Source organism: Manis javanica, chromosome 1 (assembly GCF_040802235.1).
Source record: "Manis javanica isolate MJ-LG chromosome 1, MJ_LKY, whole genome shotgun sequence".
NCBI lineage: Eukaryota > Metazoa > Chordata > Mammalia > Pholidota > Manidae > Manis > Manis javanica.
In genome coordinates, this window is record NC_133156.1 from 143,308,259 (window position 1) to 143,327,651 (window position 19,393).

General features: G+C 36.8%; 1 protein-coding gene across 2 annotated transcripts in view; it reads right to left on the reverse strand.

Annotated features, from left to right (window-relative positions):
* Positions 1–19,393, reverse strand: part of MARCHF6 (membrane associated ring-CH-type finger 6) — a 65,621-nt gene that overhangs the window by 22,185 nt on the left and 24,043 nt on the right. For both annotated transcript variants that reach the window (XM_073237834.1, XM_037025021.2), the window contains exons 6-17: positions 17,090–17,258; positions 13,764–13,953; positions 12,274–12,335; positions 11,625–11,657; positions 9,501–9,552; positions 6,103–6,161; positions 4,763–4,843; positions 4,443–4,511; positions 4,289–4,363; positions 3,391–3,525; positions 1,514–1,633; positions 605–705 (exon numbers count right to left, since the gene is read on the reverse strand). In XM_073237834.1, coding sequence (XP_073093935.1) covers positions 605–705; positions 1,514–1,633; positions 3,391–3,525; positions 4,289–4,363; positions 4,443–4,511; positions 4,763–4,843; positions 6,103–6,161; positions 9,501–9,552; positions 11,625–11,657; positions 12,274–12,335; positions 13,764–13,953; positions 17,090–17,258 — 1,146 coding nt within the window. The remainder of the gene's footprint in view (positions 1–604; positions 706–1,513; positions 1,634–3,390; positions 3,526–4,288; positions 4,364–4,442; positions 4,512–4,762; positions 4,844–6,102; positions 6,162–9,500; positions 9,553–11,624; positions 11,658–12,273; positions 12,336–13,763; positions 13,954–17,089; positions 17,259–19,393) is intronic.

Here is a 19,393-nt window from a genome sequence, read left to right on the forward strand (position 1 = left end):
GGAGAATAATTAAAACGCCTAAACTAAGGTCATAAATGTTAAATCAAGTTGGATTAGATAAGAGATCTTAAAGAACTGGAATTAATAAGATTTAAAGACTAATCAGAACAAAATATGAGGAAGAAATCCAATTTGCCTGGCAGAGTTTTGGTGTAGATGATTGAGGAATAGTACAAGTGACTGAAAAAGGGAAAAAAGGAGGAGTGGTGGAGACTAGTTTTCAGGTACTTTTGCTTTTAAATAAAAAAGATTTTCCATTTATAAGCCTTATATCCTGTTTTTAATTCATAATTAAATGTACAGCTATGGCCACATTCCTTCTGATGTGCTTTTCATATAAACATATGCTACTAACATAGTCTGATTAGGTACGGTAAACATTTCAATGCTAAATAAAGGCACACTTCTTTGGCAGGAAAATAAAGTCTGTCTTCCTTTGGAAAATATAACTGCTAAATTAATATTTATGTGACCTAGAACATGGCAAAATTTAGCTATCAAATGATAACCAGTACGTATAAGAAATGAATTTTAACTGTACATACTCTGAATATCAAATCCATAACAAAGTTAAATTAGTAAAGCTTCTGATTTTCAAACTTACCTATAGAGCATGACATTGTATGGAAGAAAATGAGGCAGCAGACTCTTAATGATACGTATAGGAAGCCAAAGCATCAGGAGGACAATGGAGCCAAAGACAATCTGCAGGAAGAGGAAGGGCAGGACCATTTCCAACTGCACTGTCAATCATTCCAGGGAGAGACATGCCGACTTCTGAATATACTCAAACAAGATGTAGTCCAAGTCTACACCACCTGACACAACACATTATGCTTGGGTCACTCTGGGTAAATAACGTGTTCCTGGGACAGCTGCTCCTCTCTCTCTCTAGGACACCAGGGCTGGAGCCACAAAGGATAATCACTGCATGGTATGTGATGAGAAAGTCAGAAACTCATAATGAAGGATAAGAATTGTATGCGACTTAGTAAGTCACCTGTGACCATTATAAGACATAATCCTTATTATCAGCTACAAAAATTTCCAAAGGGCACAATATTGCTTTTGGAATTTTATTTTAGAAAAACTTTAACTAGGTAATTTCTCTTCCAGGTGGGGAAGAAAGTTTGAGATGCTTCTGTTGAGAGTTTAACTTAAAAGAAGTTAATGAGTATCTATTCCTTTAATGCAAATTAAATATAAACCAGAAACCTCTAAGTTGGCAATCAAGTATACGACTGAAGAACTAGAAGGCATTTTTGTTTTAGTAGACGTAACCAATGAAACACCTACTTAACCAAGTAACACAGGCTTAGATAAACATAAGTTATTCAATCTATTCTATCAGTCCCCAGACATCATCATGTAGAGTGTGCAGGAAGAGGCAGGGACATTAAGAATGAATGATAAATGGAGAATAATTAGAACGCCTAAACTAAGGTCATAATGGTAAATCAAGTTGGATTAGCTAGCACACTTTACTTCAAAAGCAGTAAAAAGGTATTCTTACCACTGACAAAATAAATCTTCGGAGATGCCTATAAATAGGCAAGTGGATCATTTCTTGTACTGGATTAAAATCTGGATCATTCAAATTCCTTAGAAACCACAAAACACCAGGTCGAAGTACCTGCAAATATATTTAAACACTTTAAGTACCCACCTGTCTTCAGGCTCTGCAAATGAGCTAAAACATGAACAGAAAAATAACCTCTTAAAATTATTTTGCCATCTTAATAAAATGGACCCCCAAAACTGCATATGGCTTTTCTGGGAAAAGAAATTCCTAAATCAGAATTTTTATGAAAACTATCCTGTTTGATGTTTTTAATCATTCAATGAAAAAAAATTTATTAAGTACAATTTGTCAAGAAATCTAGATTTCCAAGACGAAAATCAAGTATTTTTTAATAAACTGTTACTGTATTTATCATCTGGTGAAAGGATTAGGTTGCAATTTATAAATGTCCCAAAGAGAAAAATCTAACTTCAGTCTTACACTTCCTAAGAGAAATTATGTTAATTAAGAAACACTACAGTTTCCCATTATCTTCATTTTACTATCAACTTTTTTTTCCCCTTTCAGTGGGAATCATCAACCCAAGAGGTTGTGGGTGATGGGGTAATGGATGATTCTGGATATTAGTCCTGGGTGGTCCAAACTCACTGAGTTACCCTGTGCAGAGCACTTCATTTGCCCCAACTTGATTTTTCCTTCTTCCAAATGAGGTTATTATATTATATGACCTGTAAAGTTCCATCTACTCCCATATACTATGATTCTGTCTAAAAAAAACCCACCACGTTGATAAAATGAAAACATTCAGTATAAAGTGTGTTATCACTTAATGTAATTTAGAGGTCACAAATAATTACAACTTTAAAAATCACTATATTGGGTTAGTCTCAATCACTTCTTTCAAAGAAAGAAAAAAGTCTTCTATTTGCAAATAGAGCTTGTAGTCTCAGGCCCCTTCCAAACTCTTCAAATCTCTGAAAGAGCAAAGAACGCCAAGAACAGCATTAAGGCTTTGTGCTTTTGTGTGCCACACACACTGGGAGTAGTTGGCCTGCTCATTCCAGGCTTGCACATCTCTACCACTGCTCTTAAAGGAGTAAGTTGACTTGTTCAATGGCTGCAGTCCTTCCTCAGATGTAAAATCAAAGAGCATCCTGTCTGCTTCTCACCATTATCCCACCATATGCACAGTGAGCAAATGCAGTAATATTTGGGGAAAGAATGCACAGCAGCAAGTAGACTCATCAGAATTACTCCATTTTATACTTCCTATTGGTCTACAATGACTCAGCAGGAGATATACACTCATCAAATACTGACCTCATTTTCACTGCCTTCAATCACTAAGGACTTTGTTCTAAAAATAGGATTAGTAGAGGTACCCCCTTGACAAGTGAACTAGAATCATAAAGGAACCTCACTGTAACTCTGTACTTACAGTGCCTGCTTCAAGACCATTTTATATACCTGATCCTGCAACACCATATCCTTTGCATATTTCCAGCACTATATTTCCTTGAATGAAGTCTAAGACAGGCTCACATCACAGAGAATTTGAGTAAAGGATGATAATACATACCAACTAAAATAAGTACTTTTATTTTTTTCCCTCAGTCTATTCATCTTTCATACTCATACCTAATTATACACAGAAATATTCAAACTTGTCAGGTTTTGAGACAAATGACTGAAAACATTTTAAAGCAACTGAGCCAAGCTCATCTATCAGTAGTTCCCTCTTAGAACAAATAACAGAGAAAATGATTTAGTTAGGAAATCACCATAGCCTTTGAGGCATAACTTGTGGCTAAAACAAATGTTTCTTTCAAAATATACCGCATGGTCACATTCCTACAGGAAGGACTTACCTCTCTCAGTAACAGAATGAAGGAGGCGAAGTAGAACACATACACCATTCCCACAAGCCAATGCAGAAACATGGTGGTACCTGGAGCTGACTGAAAGCTCAGTTCTCGATCTTTCAGAGTAGCATCAAACATTTCCTGAATCAAAATAAACAGGTGAGAAAGATTTATACCACTTACATTTGCCAAATTAACATCTCTATCTTCCAGAAAGTGAATAAATATGCATGTAGGTTATGATGTTCTAGGACTCCAGTTCACTTAATGCCATTTAATGGTGTCACGGAAATATATGATACTATTTCAAACACTTTAAAAAAATGTAAATATAACAAGATTGATAAACCAATTGGCGAATAAGAACTTTCCTAATACTGCTACTGTGATTTGGTTAACAATACCCTCTTTTCTTGGTTACAGGTATGTAATTCCTGACAAATTACAGTAAGGTTTGGAAGAAAATGTCATCTTAGAACTACAGGCAGCTTTTCCACATATGAAGTATTTTTGGGAAAGTCAAAAACTGATGATCACTGACAGGCATTAAAGACTATAATCAAGATTGTGTATATTAGTCAAAACAAATGGTTAGGGTTGAATTACTACAAAGACAGTCTTATCAGATTGCTCTTTTTTACATCATCTTGGCATTATAGTAAAACTTAAAATTCTCCACTGGTTATTAGAAAGGTTCCAGTCAAAATATTCTGACATCAGAAATTTGCACAAAACTTCAAACACAGGTACTCAAGAAAAATTAGCAACAATTAAGACTCCACAATGATAACATTCTCAGAAAAAAAAAATTATCATCAAATATTAACTTCACTTTAAAAAGAAATCATTCCTAAAGATCTTTTTTAAAGCCTTTATTAGGTATGATAATGAATAATAAACTCACCAGGGAACAGATATCCAGCCACCAGCCGCAAATGAGAGGGAACACTCCAATTTCCACGACCACTAACAAAGAGACCTTAAGTAAAAATACAGGTCATCAATATCACCCAAATGGGAAGAAATCATCCAGTTTTAACTTTTAAAACAAGAATTACCTTAACAACAATATAGCAGACTCCTAGCAAGCGACGAGACCTATGAAATTTAACAAGAGTTGCCAAGCCCTACAGCATCCAGTCAAGGAAAAACTGAGCATTGAAAACTACAACAAAGGTAATCATTTAGGTAACACTTAATATTATTTGATAGACAGAACTGACTTTTTTCCTATTTTGTCTGCCCTCATCCTTACTACAAATACCTACAACTTTTACTTAGAGGAGAGGAAAAAGGGAAATAGTTTTGTTTTTAACAGGAACTTCCCTTTGATATGAATAACATTACCAAGCACACAAGTTGGTTCACGAAAGGATACATGACAAATTATCAGCGTTATTGCTAAAAGTATATAACCAACTATGGTTGTGATTAGGCCTTCAAAATGAGATGCTTGGACCTGGAAATAACAAAGAAGAGGTTTAATTTTACCACATGACCTACACCCCAGTTTAACAATGCACAAAACAACCTGCTCAGACTAAAACTGAACCGTCTAGGCAATCTATAACTAGAAAACAACTGTAAAATCCCTTTGGATGACATCTCTGCCAGACAGACTCCCCCACTGACTGCTACCTATTACCAATGGGTGAGGAAAAATTAAAGAATTACATTTTACTGAAGTAGACAAAGTAAGAGTAGAGTGAAATAAATTTTACAAAAATAAGAAGCTGTAATACAATAGTCTGCACTCTCCTCCACTCTGAGGTGGCCTTGCTAATGGCTGAGTGCAGACAGGAACAGCATGTTGTCCACACAATGCTCCTGGCAGGGATGCCCTAGCCACCCCATTTCCTACCCTAGATGTGACTTTGTTACGTTTCCCTTGCTCTCCAAATTTGTTCCATTCTCAACTTACAAAGTGTAAGAGTTTGCACTTGGAAGCGGCCAAAGTTTGGAGAAGTCAAAACTTAACAAAGCATCTATCTGAACCTTCCACGTTCCTACATTCAACTAGTGAGAATTCAGAGAACTAGGGAAAATCAGTATTAAATAATAGCACATGACTCTTTTCCCTTACATAAAACTTTGGAATGTGGTATCTCAGGATTCACATATACAAATTGAACAGAATCTTCCAGATATGTCAGCTCTTCCCTAAAAAGACTAAATCTTTCTGGGTTGCCCCTTCCAAAAACATAATAGTTGTTGTCCATGCAAACACTTATCTACCTGTGAAAATCAATGATATAATTTCAAAATTAAAACAAATTCTTTAGGAAACACTACAGCCCATCATTCCAAGACAGACCAAACCTTTTTTTAATCGACTGACATACTGTAACATTTCTAAATTCACTATGGGGCAGCTGGGGAAACAGGAGAGAAGGGAGCATAGGAGTTAATGGCACCGGTCAAAAATCAGCCTATAAGAAAACTTCCCTGCAGTAGGACTCTGGCCCGCCCAACTGGAAAAAGACAGTGAGTTCATCATGGGATTCAGAGCACATCTTCCTAAGCTCACAACATGACCTACTGTGTGTCTTGAGCCACTGTTAGTTTAAAAGAGAAGAACGAGACTATGTTGGACAACTATTCCCTTTGCATAAGACAGACTGAGAAGTGAAGTAACTCTTTACAACATTATTACTTACTCAACAAACATCAAATTTGGAGGTAATTAATAAGTAAGTTTTTAAAAGTATTTATACTCACGTGTTCTTCAAATCCCAAACCAACGAGGGAGAAATGACCAATGTGGTAAGGGCAAAATGCTAAAAGGGGGAGAAAAAGACTCAATGAAAATTTCAAAATCAAAACAATGAACACTCCTAGTACCAACCCCCACTAAAAGGAACAACAAGAGCTTCTTGGAGAAATGGAAGAACTCAAGAGTCAGGGCCAAAAATGTACTGCCTGGGACATTCTCTATAACCAGAAAACAACAAAGTTATCAAAATCTAATAGGTGTATGGCAAACACAGACCAAAGAGAGGATATGAGCATCAAAAAGAATAATGACTAAAACTGATGGAAACACACAGCATACATACAAAAATATGTGAGTTCATAATATTCAAAGAAGGGAAACCAAAAACAAAAACCACAAAATGGAGAAAAGCAATGTAACAGAAAACACTTTCATCACCAAAGAAAGTAGTTAGTGCATCAATTCCTTAACCTGCAAACTATGAAGAGAAAAAACTGCACATCTGTCCTGCTGCTTCTGGACAAACAAGTTCAGGTTAATTAAACAGTTCTAGCTGATAAAAACAAGTTCTTCTTAACAGAAAAACCAGCCAAGAGGTTAAAAAATGACAGAATTTGAAAATCACCATTTTGCAATGCCTAATAGAATAAACTATTTCAGGCAAGTATCATCAAGGGTAATAAAGCCATTAGGTGAAATGGTGATGTAACACTAGATACTTTCATGATACTAAAACAAACCCCCTGCAGATTATTTTCTTAAGGTTACGGGAAAAATGAAACCTCACAATAGAGTCTTCAAGATACCACCACCTGTACCACCAACAAAGGTGGATAACCAGGCATCATCTCCCTCCTGATACGTCATATTAATAGGCCAAAGCAAGACCAGTAGAAATTTTGTCCCATGGGCATCAGCAGGAAGCAACAGGACAAACAGAACATGAGGCATCTGCAGATAGCTAACCTAGTCTCTCCAACAAATCAATGGCACCACAGGGTAGAGGCAGATGAGAGGAGCAAAGAGAAGAGTATTCTAGAACAAAAGGAATTTAAGACTTAACAGTCAATGTGTTGGCTTTAATGGATCTTCATTCAAACAAAAACAATCTAAGAATTTTTCATATGGTGTATTATCAGGAAATATTAAGTTCTATTATTTAGTAAAGTGTGATATTACAGTTCAATAAGAAAACATAAATATTTTCATATTAAGAATTTTCATAGTTTGTTCTCAAGTCTTTCTTGCCATGTCAATAAAATTTTAATTTGTTCTTCATAATAAAATTTAATTATCCTTTCTTTATGGCAAAAATAATTTAACAGTATAGATTATTAGGGAAAGGGGAAGGGGACCTCAATCATGAAGACAAAAGTCAGTGACTCTATAGGAATTTAGCCACCAAACCTTTTGGATCAAATATTCCATGGGTAGAAAGTTTTGAACAGTTATTCCCAACATATTTAAATATATGTAAAAATTATACACACAAATTATTTCACTAATACATTATGTGTATTATAAAGCACAAGAAACTTTAAAGGGTAAGAAAAAACTATATGCAAAATTTTTCCTACTTTGACTCTGAGGATGACTCAGGCCACTGGGAAAGGCAAATTTTCAAGTTTCAACTCTATGTATGTAAATAACCTGAAGCCCCGATTGCAACAATTTCTACTCCATTAGGCAGCAACCACTAGATATGTATCCTGAAATTAAAGTTAATTTCTCACTCCCTTCTATGGGAGACAAAAGCATTGTAAAGTCATATTTTGCAAAGTACATGACCACTAGTGTCCAAAATATGCCAGTGACAAACTGCAGTAGAGCGACCTAAGGAGGAAAAAACGTGTGCTTAATCCCACTGTGTTCACCTGAAAGGAAAAGTATGCTCCTGAAAAGAGGAAAACATCTTGTTTCATTTCAAAATATCCCAAGTATAATGTATTTAAGTTAATTAGACAAATTTTTTTTGTAGTATATACTTGGGAGGTTCAGTAAGAAAAAAATTTATTTAGATGAGACTTGCTTTATGTAAATGAACGTTCTTATTTCTACAATTCACGTTTCAAAGGTGACTTGTTCCTCCTGACATTAACATTAGGTATTTCTTGCAAGAGCAAAGACTAAATTCTGTAAGTTATTTTTTTTCTCTCAAAGAAAACTTGGTCAAAATCAAAACAGTTTCGCAGTCTATATATCAATTATTTTACATAACGAAAAATATATGCAGAATAATCTGCTAACACGTTTCTGCCCCCATATGCAAGGGGCAACAAGAATGAACTTCCTGTTAATCTGTACCATCTAAAGTATCTACTAGAATTAAAAATCAATGGACCTTTTCAAGACATTGTTTCAACAACGTATCTATAAACTTCTTTTGCTCTTTCATAGATAATATTCAGAAGTTAATTTTTTGCCACATCCTCAAATCAACATATTCAGTGTCTTTTGACCACATGACTTCTTGTTTAAAACGACTATTTTCTGAGTCACAATACAGTGCTCAACAGAGCAAATAACTTGGAATTCAGTGGAGGAATCTTAGAAAATTTTTATTCCTCCTCTTCAGCAGAACTCAGGGGTAACTCACATGCACTAAGGAAGGAAATTCTCAAAGATCACCCCGCTAGAGAGATTTGTAGCCCAAAGTTCATTATGAAATGCAAGTCACAGCACAGTCTAACAATAGCCCGATATTGTCAGATTCCACCTTCTTTCCCTCAAGAAATGCAGGCATTAAATTCTAAGGCCTTGGTTTACTTGACTGTTTCTCTTATCTTCCCAAAGCAGAAAAGTATGTCAACTCTGTCTCCACAAGCCTCCCCTTCTCTAATTATTCCCGGTGGAAAGGGCTCCTGTGTACTGTGACAGAACCCTCTAACTATGACTGTGAAAGTGTTTGCAAGTGATTTCACATTTACTGGAGTCTGGTTCTAAGGGAGTTTCACACTTGGGGGTTGGTTGATCACTATGTTCTCTCAAGCCTCTCTCCATCTCTGGTGACAGCTCCCAAGCCAGGGTCTCTGGTAAGGCCTTGGTCAGCATTTTGACAGATGAAAACAAGATCTTCCATAAGGAAGAACACCCAGACAATAAGCACAATATTAATTTCAGAGGTGAGATATTACATATTCTCAAGTCAGTCTAAAACTGGCTTCTGTAAAAAGAGATGGGAATGCCCAAGAGGCACAGAACTCTGTTGTAGTAACTGTGGTCAATGTTGCCCAGGAGAAAAAGTATCTGTATATCTCGCACCTTCCTAAATAGATTACCATCTGAACATGTTTCATATGGTCCTATGTTTAAAAACAAAAACAAAAACAAAACCTACAATAAGGCTCCTAGAAAATGAAGCTCCTACCATACTACCATGAATAAAAGCATGAATGCCACTTACCAAAAACAAGAATGAACAGTGTGTTTAAAGACACCACCCAGAAGACATGTTCCTAAAGGAAAAGAGCATTAATAAACTATTCAATTCCTATTTTATACATGTTTAACTGACTACTCCACTTAGACTAAAATTTTCACTCTGTAATTTTGAGATTTCATTCCAGAAATTATTATATGCATCTTATTTTTCTTTAGATACCTCACAAAACTAAACCTAATAAAACTCCAAGTTTATAATGTTGCATGTCGCAAAAAATCAAAGAAACCAATCCATAAACATCTCTTTAAAAATTAATAATCCACCACAAACTACATGGATTGTCATAAGTAACTACCAGGTTTCACTTTAACTAAATGACACTGAAAAATTCCAAAAGGAGAAAAATCTGAAAACCACATTAATTTTGAACAACATACCAATGTAAGCTGCCCTGTGCTTCTTTCATGGCTTCTCTGGCCTGCTCACTCCCTGTGGCATGCTGATTTTCTTTGTTCATGTCTCAGAATATTCACTCTCCCATGGCTGCTGATTCACTGTCAGCTGCATTATCACCTCCAAGATGCCTGCTACCCCTCCCATCACATACACCTTAGTCATGCTCCATGCCGACACTCACTAAATGTCCAAGCCCATCTCCCCACCACTGTCAGGTTAAACGGTCCTTCCACAAGGGGTCAACACTGTAAGATTTGCTTTTTAAACAGATCAATCTGATCATGCCCCAGTTTGCCACAAATCCAAGTGGCAAGAAAGGAGATTAGTTTGCCCAAGAGATGTTTGCTACCTTCTTAATCACTGCACACCGGCTCCTATCACTTGAATGTTTTCAGCTTTTCTACCTCAAGGGCCCCCAAACTGTCCTCTCCAACATAGGTGGTGCCTCAAACTAAAAAATTCCTGGCTGACAGATTCCCCTGCTTTCAGACAGACCTAACCAAGCCTTTTTTTCTGTGCCTCTTGTACCCTATGCACACCTCTTACCACTTTTGTCACCCAGTACCTCCAAAGTTCCTTATTTACATGTTCATCTTTCTCCACTAAATCATAAAGCATCTTTGGGAACAGGGACCTTATTTCATTAATCCACGAATCTCCCAGTAACTATCACAATAGGTGGCAAGGGTAGATACTAAAAATAATTTTCATTATGAATAGAGTCATCCTGTGAACATTTTTTTCCAATAATTAGAATGGATATGAGACAATACTACTGCCTTAGCAACTGCTTGTCATTTATCCATGAGACTGACAAGGTGGATATAAATGAGTATGTAGCCAAGTAACACCTTCTATGTTGACCTTGATCAGACCATGAGTAGGAGCACACTAATATCCCATTCTCACTAATCTGTGCCACCAAATACATTCCTCACATCCTCACACCATCAACCTCAACTTCTTATTTTGGCTCCCATTTGGAACCAGCCCAAGGAGGAAGCCAACACAACACCACAGAGAACAGAGGAAACAGACAGAAACTATTTGGGTCTCTGATGACATGGTTGGGTCTCTGGATCAAGCACCCCTGAGCTCATCCTTCCTCTGGACTGCCTCTTCCCACTGTTTCAGTCAACAGGGCTTATGCTACCTGCAGTCAAAATCATCTTGATACCCAAAGCTATTTAAAATCCCAAATGACAAGTGGTTTTGTATTACAGAATCTGAAAGCAGCATTTTTCCTTTGAAGAACAGGTTCTTTAAAGAATTGCCCCCCACCTTTGAGTTGTACTTTTTACTGATTAGGTGGGGGTTCAGCAAACAGTGGAAACCTATGACCACCTGAGGCTCTTACAGTGAATGGCTCAAAGCTGTCCTGTTTTCATTAGTTCAGGTATTAAACATTGCAAGGTGGAACTTAAAAAAGAACATGTTCTTCTTAACTACCATTAACTTTGTGTTCTGTTTTCTTTCTAAAAATCAAGTACTTACTAATTAATTTTTTAAATAATATAACCTTTATGGCTCTGCCAATATTTTCAATATACAAAACAAAGACTTCCTTTGACATCAAAGACATTCTGATCTTTACTATAAAAGCCAGTATATATTATACATTTGAAATCATATCGAATCACTCAGATAAATAAGCCACAACTTTATTAAAAATATATTAGCTTTACTTACTAGAAAAACTAGTGATCCATCAAGTCCTAGCATCTAAAATAAATAATAATATATATTAATTCAAGATTCAACAGGATTTTTTTATTCTATTTATGAAAAAGGACCATTTTCCTTTCAGTATCTTCAAACATAGTCCTTTACCCAGTTTCCAATACAGTCTATCATTTTCAGAGAGTAAAAACTTCTGTTTATAGAGGTTTTATATTTTGGGTCTCCTTTTATTCCAAATCATATTATTATAAAGTTGAAAATTTCTATTTGTGCTTAATTTTTACATTAGATATGGAGCCAGTCAAGATTTCATGACTAAAACTCTATTTTTTTGTCAACTGAAACATTAGAATACCTCAATTTAAATTGTTAAATCATTTTTTGAAAGTTCATAATTTCAGGTTAAACATACCCTACATGGAGCCTAAGGTTTGTATTAAAAGCCAGAAGACAGAAAAAGAATCATTCCTATATCATCATGTTTTTAGTATTTTCACCACAAACAACATATCATTTAGTTTTCTCTAGAAATTAAAGTTCTATTGAAGTTTTCACTAAGTGTAACTACATAATTAGTGTATACGTCTAAATATATGTCCAACTTTAAAATATACTACAGGATCAAAATACTAGGACACTTGATAAAAAGAAGTCTTACTCTTTCCCATGTTAGCTCTTCTGCAGCTCGGTCCCATTCTAAAGCATTCCAGTTCATGTCATCTGGAAATGTAATTGTAAATTAGAGATTACTGATAGAACTTGAATTATAGGAAATAAGAACGCATTCTTTTACTTTGGTGTTTTCAAAGCTGCTGCTGAGAGGCTAAACCACACCTAAAATTTTACCATATTGAGTATCTGCTTGTTAGGCAATAAGAATACATATAACAAAAGTAAATAAGGTGATTCTTCTAAATCACTGTAAGTGCTAGAAAGAAAATAAATAGGGTTATATGAAAGAGAAAATTCAATAGCTCTGGAATGAATCAGAAATGAATCTGGTGGATTTGTGAAAAGGAAGGAAGCCAGGGGACTAGAATTCTCTGGGTGAGGAGGAAGATGACGGGAAATACAGTGTGAAGGGCAGGCAGAGCTCAGATCACCTAAGAGGAATGTGAAGCCTGGACTTCGTTTTGTTCTTTAAAATAATGAAAACACCACTGCAAGATTTTAAAGGCAGACAGCAGTTATGATCCCATGTGGGTAAAAATCCAGTGGAACAAGAATAAAAGGAAGACCAGCAAGGAGTACCCGCACCAGGCCAAGGGAAGGATATGATACAGGCACTAGGGGAGCAGCTGGCTGTCTTCTCAGAGCCTTGGAACATCTGCTCGCCTCTCCATGCAAAGGCCCCTTGTTGCCATTACACAACTCACTTCTTCTCAGGTCTCAGCTCAAATATCACTTACTCTGAGATAACCAGGGAATCTTACTTAAAATAGCTCTCTCTTCAGTCACATCCTCAGAGCAACCTGTTCAACAACATTCAACATGGTGTACAATGGTAAATTCATTCACTTGGGCATTCCTCCTCTTTCACTAAATCAGAAATTCCATGAAGGCAGGGGCCTGCTGTCTGAGTGCCTGGCACAGGGGAAACACTCAGATACCAGACATAGTACAGCACCTGACAGGAAAACCTGGGGGTGGGAGGAGAAAAAAAGGAGGTGGTGAGCTGCTGCTAGCTAACTAGCGGGCTCAGTCCCAGATCTTCCTTTGCATTCTGGAGTTACACTGCTAGCAAATGAGGAATTGGTTTTTTCTTTGGGTGGCATCCGGCCTGCAGGGTACACGTCAAGATTTCTTCTTTGATATAAAGTTGCACTGACTCAATAGAAATGGCAAAGGAAAAAGGAAATCTAGCAAATTCCTTAAAAAAAAAAAAACAGCTCCATTGCAACCTACAGTAATTTCTTCCTATCCACCCTGTAAAAGTCCTATGTAAAACAGTATCTTAAAACACAAAATGTGCCCCTCATAGAAAAAAATGTGTAGATCTATATGTGAAAGTTTGTCAAAATAAGGTAAAAATAGATTAGAAAAAGAACTGCAGGCCCACTAAATTATAAAGTCCTAATCCTCCCATGGCAAGCTGGGAATGGACTCATGGTCATGAAGGAAGGGAGAAGAGAGGCCGGCAGCCATTACCCTGGGCCCCATTGTTGGCATCTGCTGCATCCTCCCCACCAGCGTCATCTTCCTCCTCATTCTCCTCTTCCTCCTCTTCTGCCTGATCATCCTGGGCATCGGGGTGTTCCCCCACCACTGCATTCTCAGCTGGTGGGTTAGCTGCCTGGTCAGGAGCAACATTCTCAGCACCATTTCCTCCTGCTGGAGCCTAAAATGACAGACGAGCCCAGAAATTTAGCTAATTTCTCTCAGTTTTGCTGTATCTCCAAATTGCACTCTCCTTTCCAAAAAAACAAAATTATCAAATACAAACTCCACTAAAATTTCAAAATACATCTCCCAAAGTCATCTTTTCTAAAATTATCCAACTTATAGATCAACTTGGTATACAAGAACATGAACTCACTTCATAGTGTATATATGCATTATGATTTAGGGATTAGGATTTCACAAAGAATTATAGAAAATGGGTTCACATATCTGGCTATCTTGACTACATCATTCCATAATCCTACTTCTTTTTTCTTTTAATATTTATTTGTTTATTCATTTATTTATTTTTGTTACGAACCAAACATCTTTAATATTTCAAGTATGTTACTGATGGGGTAACAGAAACTCCCATTCATGCCAACAAGGCAAGAATCAAGAACTCTGAAAGTTAAAGCAATTACCTCTTTGGATACATTAAAAGCATTAAAGTATGTCAAAGTGAAGAAAAGGAGGCATTCAGCAGAGCAAAAATAGTGTCAGGCTAACTGTCTAAGAAGGTAGCAGAGAACTCCTTCTGGAATTCACCGTCCAAGAAACAGAGTTGCTTCAGCAAAAAGAGGTCCAGATATGGGTTCTGAATGATCCTTTGATTGGTCCTTACTACTAGTTAAAGGTAAGCTCAAACAAAACCAAGCTTCATATTTCTCATGACTGCAGTTGATTCTTGCAAAAAAGAGAACCTTTGGTTAATTCTCACATGTAGGCTGAGCAGAAGGGAGCAGCAGTACTCAGCCGGTAATCCCAACCCCAAGCTGACATCTCTGCCTCCAAGCTCTGAGCTCCTCAGGTAGGACTGTTTGAAATTACTCTGCACCAGCATTTCCACAATCTGCTCTTCCTTGGTATGAATGTTGGGTTTCAGCCACTGTCCAGAAAACTCCTAGAGACGTCTGAAGACATCTCCTGGGCCCAGCTACATCCTCATAGTGGCACTTCCTGAACTCCTGGTCTGGAAGGTGCAGAGTTGGGAGGATTCCTTCATGACACGGGTTGCAAGGTCTTCAACAGAGTCTTTATTGAGGTGATCTGGTAGAAGACCAGAAGGCTCTTGTGGACTTGGACCAAGGGAGTCGCTGGTTGATGATATCTGACTCCTCAGCTATGATCGCATTTGGTGGTGACCTTATTTAAACATTCTGGACTTCTCTATTTCTTTTGTGTCTCTGGGTACCCTTAAGTCCCCAATCTGGAACTCTGGAAAAGACTAACTCAGACTTCTAGACAGGTGCCACCTCAGAGGGTAGGGGAATTGGGGACAGGGGCAGCTCATGATGACACTCAAAGTCCCACAAGCAACTCTGGGTAAGGGTCATAATCCTTCATTATAAGGCATCTTCTGCCTTTACTGACTGATTTCAGAGATGAAAATATATTTATTTATGTATCTGTTCGTTAACACGCACACACCAACTAAATTTCAAACACTTGAGGAAAAGGTTTCTAATTTCTGCTCAGCAGATTAGACTGTGTATCAGCTCCCAATGCATCCTCGTCTGGCTCTTCCTGAGTTCTACTACCTACCAAATGCAAAGTTCATTAACACACTGGAATTAATGAAGAATCTAAAAGAACAACTGCATTAAATGCTTTAAAACATGAGGCAAAATAACAAAAGTAAGAATACTAGATTAAAAACTGTGTCCTTAACAACCTAAGACAGGCATAGTCGCAGGGGGGCCATCAGGTGAGAAATTGGGGATCAACAGAGGTGAGGCTTAGAACCTCACCCCCCCTATTTTGAGAGAAATCTTCTGCATTGGTGGATGTTTTATTGCCCTTGTCTAGCTTGGATTAACACATAGTCTACAGGCACACACCTGATCATCTACATTTGCTCTCTTATAACACTAAACTATGTTTTCTACCTTTATCTTGCATCTACCTACCACTTCAGCATTTTATTAAAAAAATAATAATAAAAATAGTAATAAAGGGAGAAATGTGGGATTCACATATAAATCAAGCATAAAAATCAAACAAATATTCATATTTGACCTGATTGTTTATAGTTCATAATGAGTGATCAAAAACGAAAGTTTTTGTGATGACTGACTGCCCTTGTACTGTTCACCATGTAAGAACTTATTCACTATGTAAGAATTTGTTCATGTAAGAACTTGTTCGTCATGCTTCAGAAGATTGGAGACTGACGAGAATTAGGCTGGGGGTGGATTAATGATTGTGCATTGAGCATTGACTTCCCTATACAGAATTTTATTGTTAACAACCATTTGATCAATAAATATGAGAGACGCCCTCTCAAAAAAAAAAAAAAAAACGGTGTCCTTCCTTCCTTTATAGTCTCATTTTTTATAATATGTGTGGTTTTCAAAAGATCAGTTGCACTCTTAATGCAGTAGAAGACAAGTTATGGCAGAACTTGATGAAATCAAACTACACACTGGCAAAAGCAGATCCTTATATGAAAGATTATTTATTATTTTGAGTATCTAACAGTCAATTTTTCATAATAAAATTTTATGAAGTGCAAACTGTTTTCATATATAAGTAGCTAATTTTTTGACACTTTCCTTCCCATAATTTCACAGCAAGATGCTAATAATAATTTCTCATCTCCTCCTCCTCCTGATGCCTCTAGCAATGCTCTTGCATCTAAGCAAGTCATCTCATAAAGCAAAAGTAAAATTGCACAAGACAGTTATCAACACAGTGTTGCAATTTTTCTACTTTTGGTAATGTTCCTACTGGGTGCAGCCAAGGCGAGGCATTGACATATGAAGAACCCAAAGGGAAAAGAGGGGAATCAGCCTCCTTACTGTCATGCAGCACATCAGAGGCACATCCAGGAAGTCTTGTATCTTAACCTCCAGGCCAGTGTAGCAGCACTCTGGTGCACCCCTAATATTGTTCCAATCTCACCAGACAACCAAAGGGCAAAGTAACAGGAGCCTTCTTTTGCTTTTACACATCTCCCTTAATCTTCTCCCAAACGTTTTCACTGTCTAGCATTGCCATGAGTGACACGGGAGTCAGAGGTTTGGGTCTTAAAGGGCGACAATAATTCTCATGTGCTATCCGAATAAAATCAGTTCAGGGGTGGAGGGAGTCACCTCATTTTGGTGGTGTCCAGCAGCATTGAAGGGCGGGGCAGCATGCTCCAGCCAAACAGGCGCTCCCCCATGGACTATCTGCTCTCGCAGCCACACCAGGCTGATGAATGCACACAGTGTGCATGTCACCACAAAACAACCCTGCAGACAGTCTGCCAATAAATTGTCCCTATTAAAAAGAAATTACATAGAATTACTCCAAAGAACACTTAAGATTAAGAAATCAAAGGTAACAACATTTCATGTTACATTAAAATTTCAGAAAGAATAGCTAGAAAGGCTTTGGGTGAAAATTAGTTTCTCAAAAAGCAACTATAATTATTTCTGAGAAATTCATTCTATTTATGTGAAATTCTATCCTATAAGCTGGCTAAGTGTTTCTACTCATATACTTGCATTATATCTATTTATAATATAGTGAACAAAGAACAACATCAGAAGTACATAGAAATTAGCTATCCAGCCTTTCTTTGAACATGGCTTAGAAACAGGAAAGTGGCAGGCAAAAAACTGGACAAAGGCCAGGTACATATGTAATTTACTGAAGGTGAACAACTCTGTCAGACCCTGGCTAGGAATCTCCTTATCCTTATTTTATATACAAGTTTAACAAACTTGGTTGGCTGATACCTAAGCCCAAGCAAATGAACAGAATCAGCAAGTCAGAAAAGTGGAGAAGCACCTCCAGGAAGGCCCAACAACGTAAACGAAGGCTGAGACTGAAATCAGTGTGCACTATGTACAACAAAGAAGTCTGTAATACACTTTAGAAATCTGTCACTTAGGAAACAGATTAAATTTTGATGCTAACTACAAACCTACCAAAAATGTATTATTAGTTCCTCAACAAATTAGTTCCTCAAGCAAATAAAGTATGCTTTCTTTATAATTATATGTGAAAATACATTTAAGTAGTTTAACACTGAAAACCTTTGTTCTTTGCCTCTCTGAAGTGTCTTAACCTTTCCCAGCCTATGTCTGATCTCAGAATAATTCCATAACTCAAGAATCTTGATAGCCTCTGGAGAAACCGCTCTCATATGGAACTCAAGTCACCTTTTCTAGACAACTGAGATACTGACCAGTCGCCACACTTAACTCTCACTACTGCAGAGGTATACAGAATCTTCGCCTTGAACTAAATGGAACAAGACTGCGCTGTAGAAATGGTTCTTTTACTAGTTTACGGACTTTCAAATGTAACTACCATCACTCTTAGCAGTCACTTCTTGTTTTTCTGACTTCCCCTGCTACTTCGAATATTCACCTTTTTTTCATGTACAATTCTGAAATGAAAACCAAAGGTTAATTATATATGTCATATACAGCAAGACGTAATGAATGTCTGCTGAGACACTTAAGACTGATTATTCCTGCTACTACATTAAGACTGTGTTCTGGATAGATGAGATGAAAATCTGATGTCCAGAAATAGGGATGTTGCTCTATTTGTTTCTACCGCACCACTTCAGAGAAACTATGTATTTTTTTATACAAAGGGTTATATCTTCTTACACAATTCCCAAATTTTCAAGTGTGTCAAATTACTGGTTCTTCTTTTTGTCATTGTCACAGCCATTTAGTGTCCTATTTCCAAGGCCGTTGTCTACTGCTAAATATTCAAAACTGTTCTTCAATAATGAAAACAAAAACAATTTTAATGTAAATAAGGTTTAAGTTTTAGAAGTTTTTATCTATTGCCTATACTGCCAAAGAAACAGACAAGTTGAATAACTTGCCTATTCTATATGAAAAAGTTATGACCAACAAGTAGGAAAACCAAATCGCAGACATGTCTAATGTTTCTAAGTTATTTTCAACCATGATTAAAAATGATGCAGACACAAGAGACTTAGAAGACCTCCTTCTTAATTCCTTTTCTATCTTTTGCCATTTAGCTTATTTTTATGGTAATATACTCTGCTTCTATTCCATAAAAAGTCTCACATTATTCTTTGCCTTTACTGACACAGGGATCAGAAACCTAAGGACAGGTGGGTACAAAATATTTAGCAAATATATGTGCAATCTTTTGCAGGTTTAACAGTCTAATGATCTTGATATAGTTAATTACTTATAGCATTTCTAATTCTGACATCAGTGATAAATAAAACACATGTATCTTTCACAGGAGAACAATTACGGTGAACAAGTTTTTAGAGTACATACACCAATAAACATGGGAAACATTTTAAAAATAAATTTGAATTCAAATGTCTATATTGTTAAACACACAAGTTTAAAAGACCTCTCAGCATATGAACATAATAGCACATGCAGCCTGTTTAATAAGCTGTCTCTCCA